The sequence below is a fragment of the Marmota marmota genome, unplaced genomic scaffold, assembly GCF_001458135.2.
Source record: "Marmota marmota marmota unplaced genomic scaffold, marMar, whole genome shotgun sequence".
Lineage (NCBI taxonomy): Eukaryota > Metazoa > Chordata > Mammalia > Rodentia > Sciuridae > Marmota > Marmota marmota.
The window spans coordinates 57996012-58019534 of NW_026000037.1; the positions used below are offsets into that span (position 1 = coordinate 57996012).

At 33.0% G+C, this 23523-nt stretch overlaps 1 protein-coding gene across 17 annotated transcripts in view; it reads left to right on the forward strand.

The window, feature by feature from the left end:
- Positions 1-23523, forward strand: part of Dcaf17 (DDB1 and CUL4 associated factor 17) — a 76685-nt gene that overhangs the window by 13165 nt on the left and 39997 nt on the right. For 4 of the 17 annotated variants that reach the window (XR_007350986.1, XM_048812467.1, XM_048812468.1 and 1 more), the window contains exons 7-13: positions 5291-5395; positions 5690-5795; positions 13231-13373; positions 16795-16904; positions 19757-19844; positions 20574-20657; positions 22672-22827. Coding sequence is in view for 15 of the 17 variants with exons in the window: in XM_048812467.1 (XP_048668424.1) it covers positions 5291-5395; positions 5690-5795; positions 13231-13373; positions 16795-16904; positions 19757-19844; positions 20574-20657; positions 22672-22827 (792 nt within the window). In the remaining 2 variants the exon portion in view is untranslated. Of the gene's footprint in view, positions 1-5290; positions 5396-5689; positions 5796-13230; positions 13375-16794; positions 16905-19756; positions 19845-20573; positions 20658-22671; positions 23509-23523 lie in introns of those variants that run through there. The other 13 variants (XM_048812465.1, XM_048812464.1, XM_048812463.1 and 10 more) reach the window with 7 other exon arrangements.

The following is a 23523-nucleotide window of genomic DNA, read 5'->3' on the forward strand; positions in this document are numbered from 1 at the left end:
TATTTTAATCGAAAGATGTAGGTCCAAAGTGTGATTGATGGTATGCAAATAAGCTTTCTAATCACATGTAAATTTTTTAATTCAATCAGTTTGGGGTTCTGTTGTTTTTTCTTCATTTGTGAAGTTGTTACATGGGAGGAAAAAAGGAACGAGTTATAATTGAGTAATTATAATTGAGTAAAAGAATCAGGATATAGTTCAGTGGTAGAACACATGCCTAAAATATGCAAGGTCTTGGATTAAGTTCCTAACACCAAAAATTTTTTAAATGTTAAAAAACCCACAGAATCAAGTTTTCTACCTTCCTCTGGGTGAATAATTATTTACTGACCTCTTATACTAGACTTTAAGTATCTAAAATCATGAGGACAAGGTCTTGAGGGTCTACTAATAATCACTAGTAAACAAGATAAATGTATTTAAACATTTTATAAAAATAATACTGTAAAATGCATAAACTAAAAGCATCAGTTACTAATTATTGTTTACTTCGTGATAAGTGCTTTTGAGTATTTTATAGCATAGTAACATATAATGTGTTTAATTCAGAAATTAAGTAATTATACAGATCCTAAAAGTGGAAGAGCTATGTGGAACTTTTTTACAAATAGACTTTTTCCAAATAGTGTAGATCACAGTGTAAGTCTTAGCAAATGCTGAATAATTGATAAATTCCCATATATCCTGTCAGACCATATGGAATGAAGCTTGAAGTCAACAGTAAGAAAATATAGAAATCATGTAAACACATGAGATTGAATAATACTCTTAAATGAAGAATGGATCATAGAAGAAATGAGAGAAGAAATTAAAAACTTTTTAGAAATAAATGAACAAAGATAGTAGATCCCAAATAAATAAGTTTAGGCTCCATTTCAAAGCCTTAGAAAAGAAAGAAAATAATTCCAAAGTCAGTAAAAGACAGGAAATAATTAAGATGAGAGTCAAAATATACAGGATCAGTGCAACAAAGAGTTGGTTCTTTGAAAAGATAAATAAGATTAATAAACCCCTAGCCAAACTAACCAAGAAAAAGAGAGAATACCCAAATCAACAAAAAGAGATATCACCACAGACCCTTCTGGAATCCAGAGGATTATCAGAACCTATTTTGCAAATTTATACTCTAATAAACTAGAAAATCTAGAAGATATTGACAGATTTCTAGATATATTTGAACTGCCCAAATTGAACCAGGAAGATACAGAAAACCTAAACTAAGACCATTATTAAGTAATGAAATTGAAAACAGCAGTTAAAAGCCTTCCAACAAAGAAAATCAAAGGACCAGATGGATTCTGAGCTGAGTTCTACCAAACCTTGAAGAACTAACACCAGTCTTAAATTATTCCATGAAATTGAAAGGAAGGGAACATTCCCAAATATATTTTATGAAGCCAGTACAACTCTGATACCGAAACCAGACAAAGATACATCAAAGAAAGAAATCTACAGACTAATATCCCTGCTGAACATTGATGCAAAATCCTCAATAAAATATTAGTAAATGTATTCAAAAACATATCAAAAAGATGATATGCCGTGATTTTCATTCCATGGATGCAAGGTTGATTCAGTGTATGCAAATCAATAAATGTAATTCACCACTTAAACAGAATTAAGAACAAAAATCACATGATCATCTTGATAGATGCAAAATGACCTTTGATAAAATCGAATACCCTTTTATATTAAAAGCTCAAGAAGCCAGGGATAGAAGGAACTTACCTCAACATGATAAAGGCTATTTATGACAAACACGGGCCAACATCATACTAAATGGAGAAAAACTAAAAGCATTTCCTCTAAAATCAGGAACAGGACAAGGATGCCCACTCTCATCATTTCTGTTCAATATAGTTCTTAAAACACTAGTCAACAATCAGGCAAAAGAAGGAAATTAAACGGACACAAATAGGAAAAGAAGAAGTCAGACTGTTTGCTGATGACATGATCCTATATTTAGAAGACACCCCCCCCGCCCCCGCATCAAAAAAAGAAAAACTCTAACAGAAGACTTTTAGAGCTTATAATGAATTTAGCAAAGTAGCAGGATACAAGATTAACTTCGGAGTAAATCAATAGCATTCCTGTATTCTAACAGTAATTCAGCTAAGGAAGAAATCAGTAAAACCATCCCATTCACAATAATGTCAAACATACAAAAAAAAAAAAAAACCCTTGGGAATTAATCTAAGCAAGAAGATAAAAGACCTCTACAATCAAAATTATAGAACACTGAAGAAAGACATTGAAAATCCATTTTAGAAAATGGAAAGACCTCCTATGATCTTGGATAGGAAGAATTAATATTGTCAAAATGACAGTACTGCCAAAAGTAATATACAGATTCAGTGCAATTCCTATCAAAATACCATTGACATTCTCCACAGAATTAGAAAAAGCAATCCTTAAATATGTTTGGAAGAATAGGAGACCCAGAATATCCAAGTGCTACTGAGCAAGAAAAATGATGCAAGACGTATCACAATAACTGATCTGAAATCCTCAATAAACAATGACAGTAAGGAGGAGGAGAGGACTGTGTATCATAAAGATATAAACTGTAGTAACAAAAACATCATGGTATTGACATCAAAATAGACTTGAAGACTGATGGAATAGAATAGAAGACACAGAGACAAACCCCATATATTTAGAGCCATCTGATACTTGACAAAGGTCTCAAAAATGTGTCTTGGAGAAAAGACAATCTTTTTAACAGGTGGTGCTGGGAAAACTGGACAGCTATATGTATAAAAATGAAATTGGATCCCTATCTCTCACCCTGCACAAAAAGTTAAAAAGGATTAAGAGTTAGACCAGAAACCTTGCAGCTGCTGGAAGAAAACAGAGTCAACACTCCATCATATTGACTTTCCTAAAAGAACACCAAAGCTCAAGAAATAAAAGAAAGAATCAATAAGTGGAATGCCATCATATTAAAAAACTTCTGTACAGCAAAGGAAACAATCACAAGCGTGAAGAGAAAGTCTACAGAATGGGAGAAAATCTTTGACAAAAACTCCTCTGATAAGGTATTAAGATCCAGGATAGGGCTGGGATTGTGGCTAAGTGGTAGAGCACTCACCTGGCATATGCGAGGCCTCGGTTCGATTCTCAGCACCACATAAAAATAAATAAATAAAATAAAAGATATTTAAAAAAAAAAGATCCAGGATATACAAAGAACTCAAAAAACTTAAAACACCAAAAAATAAAAATAAAAACCCAACCAAAAATGGGCAAATTCGTAATGTTTCCTGTGTTTGTATATGAATACAAAACCAGTATAACTCCATATGATGTACAACCACAAGAATGGGAAGTTATACTCCATGTGTGTATAATATGTCAAAATACACTCTACTGTCATGTATATCTAAAAAGAACAAATAAAAATTTAAAAATAAATAAATGGGCAAATGAACTAAACAGAAATTTTACAAAAGAAGAAACAATAACTAACAAATATATGAAAAGATGTTTAACATTTTTAGCAATCAGGGAAATGCAGATCAAATTACACTAATATTTCATCTTACTCTTATCAGAATGACAATTATCAGGAACACAAACAATAATAAATGCTGTCAAGGATGTGGGGGAAAGGTCTACTCATACATTGTTAGTGGCACTATGGAAAGCAGTATGGAGATTCCTCAAAAAACTAGGAATAGAACTACAATATAATCCAGCTAACCCACTACTTGCATTTATCCAAAAGAACTAAAATCAGCATGCTATAACAATACAGCCACCTCAGTGTTTATAGCAGCACAATTCAAGTCAAATTGTGAAATCAACCCAGATAACTGTCAGTAGGTGAATGGATTAAGAAAATGTGGTGTGTTTATATAGTGGGGTTTTACTTAGCCATGAAAAAGAATGAAGTTTTGGCATTTGCTGGTAAATGAATGGAAATGGAAAGTGAAATAAGCCAGTCTCAGAAAACTAAGGGTCAAATATTTTCCCTCATATGTGGAAGCTAAAGCACAATGACAGTAAGGAGGAGGAGAGGACCGTGTATCATAAAGATATAGGGAAGACTAGTGGAGTAGAAAGGGAGGAAGGACAAGAAAGGGGAGGAAATGTAGCAACTTAGTGAAAAGCTTTCTAAAAATAAAAAAGGGCTAGAGATGTAACTCAGTGGCAAAGTATCCCTGGGTTGAATCCATAATACTGAGGGAAAAAAAGAAAGAAAGAAAGAAAAAAAAAAAAAACTACTTAAGGGCCAGGATCCTGTGTAGTCCTATATATTTAAGCTGTTTGTTAAGATTGTAAATCTTCACTAAGCTTTCTTCAATAGAAATAGACAGGTTTTCATTTTATATCTTGTTGCTCTTTCATTGCTATGAATATTTGCTTATATTGGCTTTTGTTAATTATTTATTAAAATAAGTATAGAATCAAGTTGTTTGCTGTAGCTATATGGAGACTCATGACAGAATCATGCATAGAACTTTGGGGAACAGTCAGTCAAAGCTTTATTCAAGGTTAGGTAGGCTAGATGTCTCTATAGGTGTTTGGTTTTTAATATGTTTGACTTTTGTATGAATAAAAAAATCAAACAATATTAGAAATTAAAGAATAAGATAATAATAATAAACTGGAGGTGGCTGTTTCTCTTATAATTACTTTCCCAAGCTTTTCACCTCTTAATAACTAATAATTTACCTCTTTGTAAAAAACATTGCAGCATAAAGAATTGAGTCCCTGGCAGGATATGCATGGTAAATTCAATATTCATTAGAATTACCTGACCTTACTATATGCCAATGTCCATAAGGAACAGGATTTGATTAATAGGTATTGACAAAGCTATGAAGCTAAAAATTTTGGTACATCATTTGGACAGGTATGTGCTCTAGTCTGAGAATCAAATAGCTTACTGTTCACCCCTAATAACACCCTAGCCTAAAGTTACTGAATTGTAATTAAATTTTTAAATTTTATTTTATTTATTTATTTATTTGGGGGCACTTAACCACTGAGCCATATCCCTAGCCCTTTTTGTATTTTATTTAGAAACAGGGTCTCTGAGTTGCTTAGAGCTTCGGTAAGTTTCTGAAGCTGGCTTTGAACTTGAGATTCTCCTGCCTCAGCTTCCTAAGCCACTGAGATTACAGGCATGTGCCACCATGCCTGGCTAAATTGTAATTAATTTTTAATGCTAGGCAGCAAGGTTGTAATGATGACCTGAGTATTAAGCAAGAGGATGAACCATGGTGAACACTCAGAAGATTGGCCTTCTGGTCTTTTCTCAGGTGATATCTGCCTTTCCCCTCAGATTTTCGGGAACGTAACAGATGCTACTCTGTCTCATGGAATACTGATTGTGATGTACAGCTCAGGACTGGTCAGACTCTATAGCTTCCAAGCCATCACTGAACAGGTAGAGAAAACTGAAATTTTCTATATTTTACTATCATGAGGTTTGTACTGCAATATGATTTTTTTTTAAATTAGATGCTTTTAAAATAAAGCACTTCTTATTTTCAACTATATGAAATATAGAATGGAAATGTAGAAAGACAAAGTAATCTATAAAAGTGGGGTGGGAAGATAAATAGAAAGGCTCTTGAATAAAGACATTTTCTCTGTCATATACATGTGAATTTTTTTTTCTCTCCAGACAGCAAATAAATAGGTGCTAAAGCCACCATTTTTTGTTTTGTTTTGTTTTTAGTTCATGCAACAGAAACTTGACTTAGGGTGTGCATGCAGATGGGGTGGGACTACTGGAACTGTAGGAGAGGCTCCTTTTGGCATTCCTTGTAATATTAAAATCACAGGTATGGCTGCTGTATAGTATTTTTTATCTTAATAAGTAGGCATATAAATAATTATTCACTGTAAACATCCAAATGTTTTTAATTATAAACTGATTTTATTTGTATACAGTACATTTCCTTACTAAGTGAATAAGTATCAGCAAAATTCTGTCATTTACTCATTGAACTAAAAGCCTGGGTATGCTGAACCTTGCTTGGCCTGAGACTTTGAAGTCACTTTACATTTCAATCTTTGATTTCCTTATCTGAAAGATGATTAGTTGCAGCAAACTTTGTAAAGTACTAAATTATAAGTTTCCTTATAATTTAGTACTTTACATTTTGTGACATTTATCCATATCTAAGAAAGATGTTTTCCAGGGAAAATATTACTACCCCTCTGAACATAGATGGAACCTAACCTAAATACAGAAAAGAACTTCCCAATATACTTACAGATTGACAAAGCTCAAAAACAAAATTGTACATAATTCTATATAGTAATAATGTTCTTTATTTAACTGTTTAAGTATAACTATTTTTTTAAAAAAATAAATAAACTGTTATAGAAACTCAGCAGTGTATGTTAAAAGAAAAACTGTGTGTGACATGCATCTCAGGAATCCAAGAATGGTTTAATGATTGCAAAATGATATAAAAATCACAGGTTAAAAGAGAAAATACACTTTGTTATACCAATATCTTTATTCTTAATTCATTGAGATTCATTCCTTATCACATTGAGTTATATACCTTCTGTTTCTAACCAGTAAACATTATATTTTTAAGTGAAACTCCAAAGGTTTTCTAATATAGGCAGAATAAGACAGGATATTTTTCTATTATTATTTACCATTGTATCAATGGATCAAGTAACAAATAAAAGATAGAATTGTGAAAAACGAAAAAAATATGGTTTTTTTGTAGTAAATGATAAGTTATAAAAATATTGAGAGTTCAACATAGCCAATTAAGTTATCCATGAAGTTCAAAATAAATATTTTAAAAATGACTCAATTCTTAAATTCCTTTGACAAGGTGAATTAGGCAACTTGATGAAAATTCAGCAGTACTTTGTAACCTCAGCAGTACCGCCTATATTCAATACAAATACACTAACAGGAATCTATTAAGAATTTTAAAACTACAGGCTCCAGTGATAACTAAAATGGGTTATCTTGAAAAGAATTTCCCAAAATGGTATCATTATTCTTGTTTATGTGCAGAGTATAAGTGAGTAAAACAAAGAACAAGATGGTAAAGACAAAGCACATAGCACCTGAACGATTGTGCTGTAGCTTTGGTCTCTGTTTTTGAAGGAAGACTGGATTGGAGTCATAATTGTAAATCTGCTACTATTAAAATAGTGAAATTCCTCTGCTAACTGTTAGTATGATAGTGAGCCTGTTAACCTCTCTGGGCTTACATTTCTCAACTTTAAAATAGTAATTCTTGAAAACATGAAATCACTTGTCATTGTAGAATGATATAATTCACTGATTTTTACCCATTTGGCAAAGAAGAAGTAGTATGAAGCTAACCGGAAGCTTTGAATGTTTGTTTCATATGGTACAGACTGTAATCCTTGTTTCCCCAAATTTGTTTTTCAGTGTTTTTAAGATCTATCCAATACAATGTTTGTTTTAATTTTAAGTAACTTCTTAGTGCAAAAACAATTCATTATTACTACAGAACACTTAGGAAATAAAATAAGCAAAAGAGAAAATTTAGAATCTTTTTCTCCTCAAAGTTTCCCTGTGCCCCTCCTATCCAGTTCTCTCCTCATCACAGCTCTAAACAATGATTTGCTTTCTTTTGATTTGTTAAATTTATATTTTCTAGAGTTTTGTATAAATGAAATAATATGAGGTACTCTTTTATTTTCCCATTGTCTTTCATTCAGGATATTATTTTTGAGCTTCATCTTATTGCATGTATCTGTAGCTAAACACACTTTTTAAATGTTAATATGAGTAGTAAATAGATTATCTTGTGAAAATAATAAAGTCTCACTCTTTACCTGAAAATATATACTAAACAGATGAAAGATTTAAAAGTTCTAGAAGAAAAGTTGGAGAGTCTTTATCTCAGAATGGTGAATACCTTTCTAAGTATGACACAAAACCATAAAAGAGATTGATAAATTGATTATAAAATTAAAGTTGTACATTGCAAAAAAACAAAAACATAAACAACATCAGTTAACTCAGAAATCAAGTAACCCAATGGTATGGGGAGGGGTAATTCCTCAGTATATAAAAAGGTCTGTAGATCAGTAAGAACAAGAATGACAACAGTTTAAAAATGAGCAAGGAGGGGACTGGGGTTATGGCTCAGCAGTAGAGCACTCACCTAGCATGTGTGAGGCACTGGGTTCGATCCTCAACACCACATAAAAATAAATAAATAAAATAAAGGTATTATGTCCAACTACAACTAAAAAATATTGTAAAAAATGAACAAGGAACATTGTTCAGTAGGAAATATAAATGACTTTCAGAGTAGTACAAAGCTCAAGGTCAGTGATAAGTGCATATTAAAATTATAAGATTCATCTTTTCAGATTCTCAGATATCAAAAAGAACTTTTTGGTATATTGTGGTTGGTGAAGTTTTAGAAAAAGCACACTCATTTATGGTTGGGACCCTTTATGGAGGACAGTTTGTTACTTTGTCCTTTTTGTCAATATGACCTTCAAAACTTTTACCAAAAATTTAAATGTGGGGCTGGGGATGTGGCTCAAGTGGTAGCGCGCTCTCCTGGCACGAGCTGGGTGCTGGGTTCGATCCTCAGCACCACATAAAAAAAAATAAAATAAAGATGTTGTGTCCACCGAAAACTAAAAAATAAATATTAAAAAATTCTCTCCCTCCCTCTCCCCCCGCCCCCCAAAAAAAAAATTAAATGTGTTTACTCCTTGAGCCTAGCAGTTCCCCTTCTAGGAATTTACCCTAGATATATTCACATGTGTAGAAAATGATAAATGTACAGTTATAACATTGTTTCTAATAGCAAAATATTAGAAACAATTTTATGTTGGTAAATGATAGTAATAATATTTCACTATATGACCATATCATTAATTTAATTGTTAAATTGTTAAAAAAGAAAGAATAATTCTTTTTGTATTGTCATAGAAAAATTTCCAGCATAGTAAGTGAATAAAATAGGTATAAAACCATGTATATTTATTTGTATATTCATACTCCTGTTAAAGGTATATATACAATCAGGCTTTTAGATTTGCCTGAAATATCTGATACAAAAACCTGATACATAGTCATTATCTCTGGGGAGATATAGGTGAAGGAAGAACTTAGTTTTCATGAAATAGTTTCTGGTGTTTATAAAACACAGTATTTATATTACCTATGTCAAAAAGGAGTTCTTTGTGCATATCCCATAAGGTATTAAAGAACTTTTATATGCCACTTAATGGATGAACTGTAATATATTTAATCAATTTGCTACTTTAGCATTTAGGTTGTTTCTAATTTTCTGTGTTTATAAATAGTACAAGAATAATATAACTATATACTACAACTATTAATGAGCCTTGCCTGAATCAGTGTCATTGTAAGTTACAGAAAGTCGGTTTTAAAAATTACATTATTTCTTCAACCTTTAGTAACCAGCATTTTTCTATAAGTAAAAACTTCAACTCATCAACTTAAGGATAAACTATAATTCCTTTAAAAAGGCAAGGTAAATATTTATTCCTTCCTTTTACTAATATTTCAAACAAGGAGTTGACTGATAATTACTTTCAGTGGTGACAAAATTATATAAATACAATAAGATTCATGAATTTTTACTTACTAAGTATTTATAGTTTTTATCATTATTCTTAATAATACTCAAATTGTCCTGAATTTGGCCAATAAGAGCTCCTTTCTTTTTTTTTTTTTTTTCTTTTTTTCCTTTTAGGTACTAGGGATTGAACCCAGGAACACTTTATCTCTGAGTTACATCCTAGCCCTTTTTACTTTTTATTTTGAGATAGGGCCTCCCGAAGTTGCCCAGGCTGGCCTTGAATTTGTGACTCTCCTCAGCCTCCTAAGAAGAGCCACCACACCCAGCTTTAAGAACATATCCCAGTAGTCTTGGAGAATTTCTTGTTTCTGGAATAATGATATGTCCCAGGCTTACTTTTTTACTCTATTTGTCCTAGATCTCACAAGGAGCCATTTTACTAGAGAATATCAATAGAGACTCTCAGTTTCCTAGGGTTGCTATGACGCCACAAACTGAGTAACAAATAGAAATGTATTCTCTCTCAGTCCAGAGGCTAGAAATCCAAAATCAGGGTACTACCAGCCCTCTGCTGAAGGCTCTGGGAAAGAACCCTTTCTTGCCTCTTCTAGCTTCTTGTGGTTGCTCACAATCCTTGGTGTTCCTTGGCCTGTGGCAGCATAACTCCAATCTCTGCCTCTCTTCATGCAAGCTTCGTGTGTTCAGATCTCTCTCTTCTTATGAGAGCACCAGTCATTGAATTTAGGGGCTGACTTATCCTGTATGTCCTCATCTTTACTTGATTATATCTGCACAGACCCTATAACCAAATAAAGTCATATTCACAGGTACAAGGAGTCAAGACTTCAGCATTTATTTTGGGGGGACACAGTTCACCCGACAACAAAGACCAAGACCTAGTTGTATTTATACATATTTTTAGACCCTTTCAATAAACACCTGGGAAATACATTAGTTCATTTTTGTATTTCCTAATTTAATCATTCTTTTTTGTTTAATATATGTATTTCTTTTAACTCACACTGATTTTTTTTTTCCCCAGTGCTGGGGATCCAAGCCAGGGTCTTGCATATGCTAGGCATTCTTCTAACTCTGACCCTCATCCCCTGCCCCACAATGAACTTCTTGATTTTAAATAAAAATTTATCCTATAATATATGATTGTCACTTAAAATAGCAGTACCAATGTTACTATGAAAAACTAAATCATGGAATGTAGGTTAAGATTTCTCTGTAGTTCCTTTGTCCTTAGTATATATAGACCAATCAATGTACATACAGAGTAATGTGTGCAGTGGTAATTTGAAATCATTTTTCTGTGTGATTAGGGTACCAATTTAATTAAGTTCATTTGTTTCAGTTTATTTTCAATTTTTGAGTTTGCTTTTTTCCTTTTGATTTTATTCTTGAAGTTATGAAATATATATATATATTTTTGAAAGGTCAAAACTATGTGAAAAGATATACTCTGAGAAATTTTGCTTCCAACCTTTGCCCTTCCATCCTTTTGTTATTTCCCTCTCTGTATCTCACATCTGTCCTCAAAAATAACCATTATTTTTAGTTTATGGTTTATTCTTCCATTGTTGTTTCTTTTTGCAAAATTAAGCGAATATATAGATATATATTTTAAATAGTGCCTTCTTATACCAAATATGACAGTACTGTTTTGTACCTTATATTTTTACTTAAAACATATCTATGTTTTAAATTTTTTAAGATGAACCTTTTTTTGGTAATTATCTGTACATTAAAAGTATAGAAAGGGGGCTGGGGATGTGGCTCAAGTGGTAGCGCGCTCGTCTGGCATGCGTGCGGCCCGGGTTCGATCCTCAGCACCACATACCAACAAAGATGTTGTGTCTGCCGATAACTAAAAAAATAAATAAATATTTAAAAAAAAAAAAAAAGTATAGAAAATTCTGTCCTATTGGAGTCCTTTTTTAATAAACAAAACAACTATGTTAAAACTCTCCTTTTAAATATTGTTGGACCTTACACTGACTGACAGTATTCTAATTAACCATAATTGTTACTTTCTTTGTAATGACTGTCTTTCCACAGTCTAGCCAGAAGGAGTTTGTTTTGCTGGCTTTCCTATTCTTTTCACACTACCCGCTGCCATCCTTGTAATATCCTTGCTTTCTAACAGGATGGTTTGGATGCATCCAAAAATTTTCTCACCATAAGGAATAAAACAGTTACTCTCTGGGAACTTTTAGGCCTTTTAGTTGAGAATAGTATTACAGGTCAAAATTTGAGCTCTTGGAAGATTAGCAGGTCACATCAGAGTTATGCTGTTTCTGAGCCAAATTTAGCAACTGTTGAGAAAAAGTATTTCTTCTAAATATGTCTGTTTGCATTGTTTTTCTATTTTTAATTTCTGTTTTACATTCTCTATAACCTAATAAATTTTAATCCCAAATTAAAACTCTTATTAGAGTTTCCTGTTTATAATTCTTTTCTTCATCCATTATTGTTTGGTAACCACTAAATTATTACATGGTATTTATATTTCTTTCATAATTTACCAACTCTTGTCCTGTGACCATTTTTACATTGGGGTTGTTATATTTTTCTTATTACTTGAAAAAAACTCTATTAAAGATATCACCTTTTCCTTAAAGGTTGATACCTGCTTCTTCCTTTCTCCTCAGTATTGTCAGTTTGAAACACTTCTCATTGTTTTTATCCTATGAATAGCTGTAAGTAGTAAATAATCCTTATGAAGAAGCCTGAAAGAGTACACACTTCTGTATAAAATGTGTGACTCTTACATGAATGGTCTTCCTAAGACAAGCCCCTATATAATAGTAGTGGCTTCACAAACCAAAAATTAAATTTTCAACTTAGAGGGATTGATGAAGAGTCAGTCATAGATTAGCCATCTGCCCAAAAAAACCACGTAGTGTTTCCCATAGGTTGCCTAAAAGCAGTTCTGATCCTCTAAAGCTGCAATACCTTCCACACTACTAAAATTGTAATCATAAAGGAAGACTAAAAAACACCAACAGAAATTTCTTTTGTGATATCAGTCTCCAGGAGAAACTGACTGGATATATCTGCACCAGGTTAAAGCTAACTTCTATGATGATAATACTAGCAGTAGTGGCTATCCTTAATAAAGCCTCCATGTGGCAGGCCGTATCCTCGTGGTTGCATTCGTTATGAGTAATGTCATCTCTACATTGCAAATCTTATGCAAGACAGATCTTGAAAAGTTACTGCATATACTCCTAGGATATGGAAGAGCTCTCCCTCATATTTAAAGGAATTATTAGAGCTAATTACGTGGTAGGATTGTTGTGGGAGTTAGAAATAGTAGCTAACTCAGAGTCTTACACATAGCAGAAGCTCAATAAATGGCAGCTACTTTTATTAAGTACAGTTTATCCTTTTTTCTTTTTCTTAACATAATAAGCACCTTCATCTCTTATTTCTCTTAATTTCTGCTTACAGGCCACACATACCCCAAAAGCAGATGTCTATAAAGTTAATTCATAGACTGTTTGTTTCCTAACTTTTTCATTTCTTAGCAATAAACCTTCTTCCTGATTGCATTTTATTTCATTTGATAGAGTAATTTTTCATTAATGGAAACTCACAAATGATGCATGCAAAGAAATGTTAAATTCAATTAATAAATGGTCCAAGGCCACAGGAAGCAGGGATGCTGGTAAATTCCTTTTGTTCATCTCTACAGACTCACCACCACTGCTCTTTGAGGTGTCATCCCTGGAGAATGCTTTTCAGATTGGAGGCCATCCTTGGCACTACATCATCACACCCAATAAGAAGAAACAGAAAGGAGTTTTCCATATTTGTGCCCTAAAAGATAATTCATTGGTAATCATTAGTGATCGGACTTCTTAGTAGTAAATTTATATCAGAAATTCTTTATTCTCTACCTCCTAATAGCTCTACATTCCTAAGAATTACTTTGTTTTAATAATTTATGGGAGTATAGAGAATATAGCAAATAACTTGTGTGTATTACCCAGAATCTAAAAATATAACATTTGGAAATTCTTAAGGTATCAAGAATTTTTTTTTCTTACCAGCGTCCTAGCAAGGGACCCAAAGCATCTCTCATGTTCCACAACGGGAAACACTGATGAAATATGTTCAGACTGCCTCTAAAATTGCTGTGGAATATATTATTGTTCTATTTCTATGTGATTTGTTGCTGTTTGCCTTCCTTGGCAGAATCAGATGGAATTCTGGAGATCACAGTATTGGCATTAAAACACTGAATTCTAAAGGATATTAAGTATGAATATATGGCAGAGTAGGAAGAAATGATATATGGCAAAACAATAGAAATTTCTACCTCTTGGATTCATTTTTCTTCATTTTCTTTTAAAACATGATTAGGCATTGATTTGCTATTTGATAAACATTTATCCAGAGCCTACAATGTGCCAGACATGACTGGGAATACATTTACTTCCCTCAGTTTGCCTGTACTCTCAAAAGAAAGTATATATGTGTGTGTGTGTGTGTGTGTGTGTGTGTGTGTGTGTATATATATATATATATATATATATATATATATATATATATAAATGATGTGGTGTGATCAGTACAGTGATTGAGGTAAGTATAAAAGTCCACAAAAGATGGAGATTTCCATTTTTGTTTTACATTTCTGTTTAGTTTATTTATGGACCCTCTTGATATATCAGATGAGCTTGTTTTTTTTTTGAGGTAGGCTCAGCTTATTCTACCCTTGTCTCTTCCAGGACCTTGTACAGTCACTCTTGACACCAATGACTCACAGGTTACCTTTCACTATATTTAAAATAAGCACATTTGTGTTAGCGTTGTTCCCTTCGATTTTCTCATTTATTTATCACAATGGGCTTCTATTTGGCCCAGCCCAATGACATCCTCTTTTATAAAGCACCTTCTAGGGACCGTTTCCTGCCATGACAAATCTTCATTTGATTGTTTACCTCCTAGCCAGGATATCCTTCAGACACTGGGACCTGCCCTTCTTTTTCATTTAACTTTTATGTCCAGTGAAACCCTGCATAATTCACATTCTGGACATTTAGCACATGTTCTTCTTATATAAGAACAGATAATACATGTCTGATGTGTGTGTGTGTGTGTGTGTGTGTGTATACATATACACACACATATATATACATGTATGTGTTTGTTTATATATTTGTGTGTATACATATATTAATGGTGGCCTTCAACATTTATGCCAAGCATCCCTCATCCCTATCACATACTCTCATACTGTAATACCAGTTTTATTAATCTTTGCTGGGCAGTTTTATTGCTGTGACATTACCTTTATGATTCATATGCATATTACCTTCCTTTCAGTCAGAAGAGTGGATAATCCCAAAACACATTAAGTAGCCAAAGAAGATTATAGAAAATGTTTCATAGCTTTCTTTATTACCCTGAGCTTTAAATCTAGCATTTGAGTAAATAATAAAAACTACAGGAACTGGTAATGAAGTTGCTAGTAGTATTTAACATAAAGAGAATTTTTTGCACATTCTATTTAGATATTATAATAAAGAGAATAGCCTTCTAAAGAAAGATATATATAGTATGTACAGTTTTTATTAAACAATGGAGCTTCTGGAGCCAGTACCATCACGGATATATTAACCTTAACTGATGACAAACAAGATGTATAATTGCATTAGTTTTCTTATAAAATATAATAATAATACCACCATTCCCATTAGAAATAATTAGAATACTTGTAAAAATTAGTGAAAGGCTGAAACTCATTTACTAATGTGATATATAAAATGTTTTAAATTCCAGAATTTTGGGAATTATGGTATACAGAGTGCTTAACATCATAGCCCAAGCCTTAATATTTTCAGCCTCGTGCCTACATACTACTTAATTTTAGCAACTTCTCATATTTTTGTACATACATAGTCTGGATTAATTCTTCTGTACATTTGTTCTGTGCTGTCTCTTCTTTCACACTGTTTTCTACTTATCCTTTAAGGTCTAGTTTAAGTTTTTCCTCCTGAAATTCTGTTCATCTGGATTGGTTTCTTGATAATTTCCTGTTCAGATATCCTGTTTATGCTCAATCATTTCATTTTCTGTACTGCTTTATTATTTTCTATTTTTGTTTCTGTTTCTACCTTAGACTATAAATATCTTGATGTCTAATTCATATCAGGTACAAATGCCAACTGTAATATCTAAAATGTAGTAACCAGTCAATATATGCTATGGAATTTATGAACTCTAATATTTCAAAGCTTTTATGAGAATCCATTAGGTATGACATATCATTTTATTTTACATTTGAGAAATTAAATAACTTGAATAAAGCTGAAAAAGTTATATATCTATGTTAGTATTAGTTCCCAGTGCTCCTCTGTATAAGATAGAATATTTGCATACACATGTGATCATGTGTCATACAGGGTTTTTTCCAATTTAATGTATGAATATATTGTAATGAAATAAATCTCTTTTCCAGCCTTAATTGCTAAGCAGTATCAGATTATTTCCTCAGATATGAAAGAGTTAGTTTTTGTTTTTTGAGACAGGGTCTTTCTATATTGCTTAGGCTGTTCTCAATCTTATAAACTCAAATGATCCTTCCTCCTCAGCTGGAACTGTAGGCATATGCCACTATACCCCACTAGATTTGAGAATTTAACATTCATTTATCCAAGGAGATTGTGACCTGTGTCTGAGGCATTAGTGTGGTTGTGTTTATATGCATGTTACCCACTCTTCTGATTGACAGGTAGTTGGAGATGGGAAAGGAAGGAGGAAGTTGTATGGAACTGCATGACCATAATTAGGGCAGTTATATAGTGGAGAGTTCATGGACTTTGGCTTCAGATCCTTTATATAGCAAGTTCAAAAGTGGACAAATGATTTATCTCTTTGAGTATCAGTTCCTTTAGCCATAAAATAGAGTTAATGTTTGTCTGAGTGTTATTAAGATCAAATTAAGTAGTGACCATAAAGTATCTAATGTAGTTCCCAACACAGAGTACGTGCTTGAGATATGATAACTTGTATTATTATTTGTAAGGTATAATAAGTATATAATATAGAGTAAATTTATGGAGTTTCTGAATTCAAATGTTCTCAATTTCTCAAGTTTAGGTATTCTAATGCAGCCCTCCTACACTCCAGTTCAACTGGTTAATGTTGTCTCTTCCCTATACTTGGGAATTTTTGATACATCACTAGTGTTAGATTTGAAAAGTTATTTGATTTACTCCTAATCTTTGTCATTTTTTCCCCCCAACTTAAGGCAAAAAATGGGATCCAAGAAATGGAGTGCTGTTCTTTGGAATCTGACTGGATTTATTTTCATCCTGATGCTTCTGGTAGAATAATACATGTTGGCCCAAATCAAATCAAGTGAGTAATTTCAGAAACACTTTTAAATTAAAAACAGCTTTTGATAGCATTTATTGGCATCTTTATTTTTTACCAGCTAACTATTGAGCCAGTTATGAAGATAATTAGTTTATTGTAGGGCACTTCCTCAGAAACTGGCATCTAGAGATCTAACTTTATTCCTTTAACTTCATCATTACTATTTGTAAATATTTACATTTGAGTATAGTCTTTGATTGATGATATGTAAGTGAAAGGGACTTACAGATTGGCTGCCCTTACCAGATCCTAATTCTCTAGGATTAATAAGAAATGAGATGATTTATCCTTATTCTGAAAGACAGCCCTAACACAAGAAAGGTAGTGGGTTGTTTTTTGTTTTAGGTTTTTTTGCTTTTACACGTCTCCCATAAATTGACTTGTCCTCCCTTGAAGTGTTCTCCATTTGGTTTTCCTGACACCTCAATTCTCCTGAATATTTTCCTCCTTCTCCTATATGTCTTTTTTGGTAACCTTATATGCTTGCTCTTCTCTACCCAGACTTTCTAATTGTTGAATATCCTCAGTACTTGGGCTTTCTTCTCAGTAGGCACTCTTTTTCTTCATGATTCTATTTATTCCCTTGTCTTCAAATATCAAATATATGTACCAAAAACCCTAACATTTATATCCTAACTCAAACTTCTCATCTAAGCTTATGCCAGAAATCTGGAATTCTTTTTGATACCTCACTTTCTTGTCTTTCATCAGCATGCACACACTTAAACACGTGTGCATTGTCAGGGTGGACGCTCAGACCTAGGAAGAAGATTCTGGATCCTGGCAGGTGGAAGAGGATACAAGATGCAGTTGGGATAATAGATTTTCTTTGTTTGGTGGCAATAACCCCTACCCAGCCTCATTTTGTCCCAACCAGTTCCATTTAACCCCCTAAGCCATTTCCATAGGCCTTTTTTTTATATGCAAGCCAGATGAAGGAGGCACATTGCCAATAGGTTATAAAAGTGGGTGCATGCTTATAAGCAAATATTTATGACCTTGAATCAGGGTGTTTGTGACCTTGGCTACATACTAAAAACATAGCCCACTGAAAATCTCAGTGAGGGAGCCTAATTATAGCCATCTTGGGCCTGCCCTACATGCATTCTCCCTTTTTCCTCCCTTCTCTCCCCACACACACATCATATCTTCTGTTAATACAGTCTATTTCACTACTAAATATTTTTTAAGTGTGCCTATTTCTACCATGGCCACTCATCATTTTGGTCAGACAGCTGTCTTCACTAACCTTGACTACTTAGAGGGCGTCCAGAATCCACTCTTAGACTTTATTTTTTTCTTCTCAGCAGTGAGAATCATTTTCAGAAACATGAAGTATAAAAAAACCTAAGCAACTGAATTCTGTTTTAACCATTTTGTGGCTTCCTGTTGCTCTTAGAATATAGACCAATATAGTTGACAGGGTCTGAAAGACTTCTTCCCACTCAGTTAACTTCAATCATGCTGTGTTTTTTAGACAGCTGAGGACCTATTTTCTTGGATTGAAGTCTATCTGTTTTCTGTTCTGGCCTAACCCACATGTCACTTTTTGACAGAGACCTTTCCTGATACCCTTGTTAGATTTACTCACCCACCATATTTTCATTGCATAAACTGTGTAATCTTGCACATAGAACAATTTTAATTAATTCTCCATAATGAAAGGAGAAGGTCTGTTTTGTTGATACCAGCAACTCCAGTGCTGAGCACAGTGCTTGACACAGAACAGATACTCAGTAAGTATTTGTTAAATAAGAACAGTGTCTGCCTTTTTTCTTCTTTATGCTTCATAATAATCAGTCTACCTCTCTTCATCTCTTCTTAGGAGGATGAAAGGATTTAACAAAATAAGTTTATTAACTTTTACAAAACATTTTAAACTGTGATTCAGCTTCAGTAAACCTTACTTTGATGTTTATTATCACCCATCCTTTTAATGTTTGTTATCAATCATAATTAGTTTTAAGAAAATAAGGCCCACAAAGACTATATGTCCTTTTGCCAGGTTTTAAAAGATAGATACTTTTAAATATTGTCACTAATTCAGATAACTAATCAAGTAATTTAAAATATTATCTGATTTTTGTTTGTTTGTTTCTGGAAACTCTGAGGCATGTAGCTATCCCTGGGCACAGTACCTGCTTCTCCCAACTGTTTTCTTTACATGCACTTGAGACTTTGAGCATTTGAGAACATTGTGCTTTTGAAGCTTATTGATGATCTGATCGTATTTGTGTGGGTAGTGAGCAAATTATTTTCTCTTCCTGAATAAGCTTATCCATGAGGTCATTTGAACTCAGAAAAGCCAAATCTTTAATCCAAAGAAAAACATATTGTCAGTTGCAGTTTTTAACTATTACTCTATAATAAAAACTTAGTTCAGATTTAGTTGCTAGTCTGCTTTATAGTTAACTCTAAATATTGTTCATAGATATCTCATTCTATCTTCAGAAATAAAAATGGAAATATAGGAGCTAGGGATATAGCTCAGTTGGTAGAGCGCTTGCCTCACATGCACAAGGCCCTGGGTTCCAGTCCTCAGCTCTAAAAAAAAAAAGGAAATATATATTGTAATGCCATCCTTAAAACTGAGATATTAAAGACCTGTTGCAGGTGAGAAATGAGGTTCTATAGATTAAATTTAATTAAGCCAGTTTAGAAGATGTTTAGGCCTAAGCAAGCTGCTTCATGCCTACTTCGTGCCTAGTACCTGTTTTAACAGTTGCTGTTTCCTATTTAATAAACTCTCTAAGTTGGAAAGAGTTTAATGAAGTAATTCAGCTTTGGCACTTTGATGGTTTTTGAGTTCTTAGGTTTGTATTTTTCCTTTTCAGAGTTTTAAAGCTAAATGAAATAGAAAATAATAGCTCTCAGCACCAGATCTCTGAGGATTTTGTCATTTTGGCCAACAGGGAGAACAAAGTAAGTCAGAATACTTTAAAATCCTTTGTATATAATTGTCTTTCTTTGTAAGAGTATATAATATACATATATGTTTGCCTTGAGTATGCATGAAAATAATAGCACAACCCTATAAGTTTATTCATGTTGTCTACATGGGTCTTAGACCCAGGTACTTAATAGATTTGAAAAGAGTTGATTGATTGTATTGAGTTTATCTTTTGCTTATTCTTCTGCATTTCTCTTTTAAGTTTTTAATGAATTTCAACCTTTGGGTCCAATTACTTGTGCAAATTTAGGATTAGGAAGATATGGTAAATCTCTAAATTTATATCCCATACTTGAACTCCAGATGGTACTTTTCCTTTGGTACTTTTCCTTAGTGTATAAATCAAGAACATAAAGAAAATGATGAGGAGTGAAATTTCTAAAAACAAATCTACTTTTTATTTACTATTTTTTAAACTGTTAAGTCAAAAGTATAAAGGATGGATTAAGCAGCAAACCTATAACCTTGTAATTAATTAACTTTTGCCTATTCTGGGATTTTATCCACTTAAAGCCTTTACCACAAAAAAGTACTTTTACTAACTGAAGGATTAGAAATCTGATTCAGAATTTTCTCAGTTAGGAAAGAATTGTGGATGTTAAAGAAGGGCTGGTTCGTTTTACCCATTTGTTAATACAATTTTGCCTTTAACTGCATGTAACAGAATTTGTTGTATCTTTTTATTTCTCTCCATGTGATAGAATGAAAATTTAGTCACTGTTACTGCTTCTGGACGGGTGGTCAAAAAAAGTTTTAACCTTCTGGATGATGACCCAGAACAAGAGGTATTACTTCAGCCTAAGATAACAAAGCATACCAGTGTGTACTTACACTATAAGTTTCAAATTATTACTTTTAGATTGTATTTGTGTGGGTGGTGAGCTAGAGATTAGGGCTAGGGATTTTCTCTAGGCCAAATGGTAGAATTGTGTACAATTATAGTGTACAGCCCCATTATCCTCTTTTTTTATTGGAATTATTCATAATATTTTGTATGAAAGTTCATAGGGCCAAAATAATTTGAAAACATGATTAACTCATTTTTTGTTGTTGTTGTTGTTGTTGATATATTTTCTAAGAAAATCTCTTAATAGAAAATTCTCAAGATATATTAGCATGCCTTTATGACCTTTACCTTATGTTTTTACTTACTAGATATGGATATGTTGTTAATATTCATGGGCCAGAGGAAGTAGGTGTGAGGGTATGACAAATCCTTTCAGCCTTTGCCCTCAACTTGGCATCACCAGTCACCGAATATATTTTTATCTTTCCTTTAGAGACATTGAAAGTATTAGAAAAGCCTTAAATATAAAACTATTGCGTAATACTAAATCCACTTAAACCTTATAACTATATTGTTTGTATGAGCATATCAAGGTGGAAACAGAGTAACCTTCTAAGGACAGTTTTTGAAAATCTTCTTAAGTAGGTTAGATGTAGCCCAGGATATGGTGTTCTGTCAAAAAACAAAACAAAAAATTATATTCTTTTGGATCACAGAAATCTATTAAGAAGGAAGCAAAAAGCTTCCTACACCATATATAAAAGTATATTCAAGAAAGATTTAGTCAAATTGCCAAATAGTAGCAGAAGTAAGGGGCAAAGAGTGACAATAAATAGAGAGATGCTCTATTTCATGAGGTTATAAAGCAAAATCTTTTAGCCTTTAAATGAAAAGTTGAAAGGGATTCTGGCTAAAATCTATAAAATCACTAATAGGTAATAAGTTACGTTTTGAAAGTTGACCATGGTAATAAAGAAAAAAAGTAAATAAAAAGGAATCATAGATAACAAATCTATAAATTTTTGTCATAAAGTGGTAAAGACAGAAAATACAAATGGGTTAAAAAGCAGTTTGACCAAACCTAAGTGAAGGATTAATTAGTAGTTGGTGATTAAGAGAAACTTTTGTGCCTTCCTAAAGGTTGATAACAGGCATCTGGTCCATTATTGGCTGGCCATGCACTGATCTGCCTCCTCAGGTTTTCTTCCTACAGGCAGAGTTCTGATTTTTTTGTTTGTTTTGTTTTTGTTTTTGTTTTTGTTTCTCTCTTTACCATAGCTAAGCCTTCTTGACCCAGTCCTGTTCTGTAGGCTGGATTTCAGTTCCCAATATTTCCTCTCAAGTATAGATAGCCACTTTTCTTTCTTTAGGGAACCAAAAAGGATTTTTAAAAGAACCAAAAAGGGGCTAGGGTTGTGGCTCATCGGTAGAGCACTTGCCTAGCAAAGGCAAAGCCCTGGGTTCGATCCCCAACACAACATAAAAATAAATAAAGACCAAAAAAATGGAATCATAAAAAAAAAAAAAAAAAAAGGATGGCAAATAGGAGTCATAAATAGTGCATGATAGGTTATCAGTCCTTGAAATGACTGTTTTTCCAGAGTGAGAACTTTTAGAGCTCAGAGAGCAGTCTTCAGGTTTCAAATCTGAGCTTCTTATATTTAGACCAGAAACCTATGAACACACATCAAAGGCAGCAGTTGACTACTTTTGAATTTGGAGAGGTCTGGTTTGCTGTCATTGTAGAGATTCCATTTTTACTCTGAGATATGTATATATAAACTTGGATCCATTTGTCAAAATCTTTAGGATATTGCTAAGTCTTCAAAGTCTGAGGCTGATGTTTAACTAGGCATATGAATAGACACATTTCTACTTTTTCACCTATTCACTTTTCCTTTGGCCATATGTTTGTAAGTAATAGAAGAGTTAAACTATAAATGTAGTAATACTCCTAACTGAAAAACTAGATTTGAACCCTCTTTTCATTGCCTTACCCATCTATCCCCAAGACTTTCAAAATTGTGGATTATGAAGATGAGTTGGATTTGCTTTCTGTGGTAGCTGTTACACAAATAGATGCTGAAGGGAAAGCTCACCTGGATTTCCACTGTAATGAATATGGAACTTTACTTAAAAGCATTCCACTAGTGGAGTCATGGGATGTGGTAAGTAGAAATGATGGGACACAAAATTATGAGTTTTCTTTATGGGTGCCATTTACTGGAAAAGGTGTTACGTTTTACTTGTCCAGACTCGTCTATGCTGGTGACCACATGAAAGAAGTCATTGTCCAATACATGAAACAAAATGAACTTTCTTAAGCTTCCCCAGCACTCAGGGACGCTTCCCTTAGTGAAGGCCTTAAAAAGAAAGCTCTCATGTTTTCCTAAGACTTTCTTCCTTACCATAGTATGATTTTCTCCCAATTATGTCTTTGTTAAATGCAAAGTATAAGATAATTAGTCCCAGTTATTCCGGACCATCTCTAAGCAAGTTGGATTTCCAGGCACTCTTAGAAACATTTGTCTCCTCTTCCAACTATTATAGAATATAAAAATTAAAAGGAACACCAGACATTCTATCCAGGACTTGTTTTATCAATGGAAAACTTGAGAGGCACCACAGCTTGTACCCCATCACACAGTAAAATAGATATTAGCAGTGTTTCACTATAGAATCTTGATATTTAGACTCCTAAGTTCAGAATTCTTTTCATTCTCTATATTTTATACAATGTTTTTTTTCACTAGTAATCTTTATATCCACAAACAATTAAAAATAAATGTTTTGTGTATTCATTGTATATTCAATGATCCCAAGTGACACAATAATGAATATGGTTCTGTGAAAATGAGATTTCA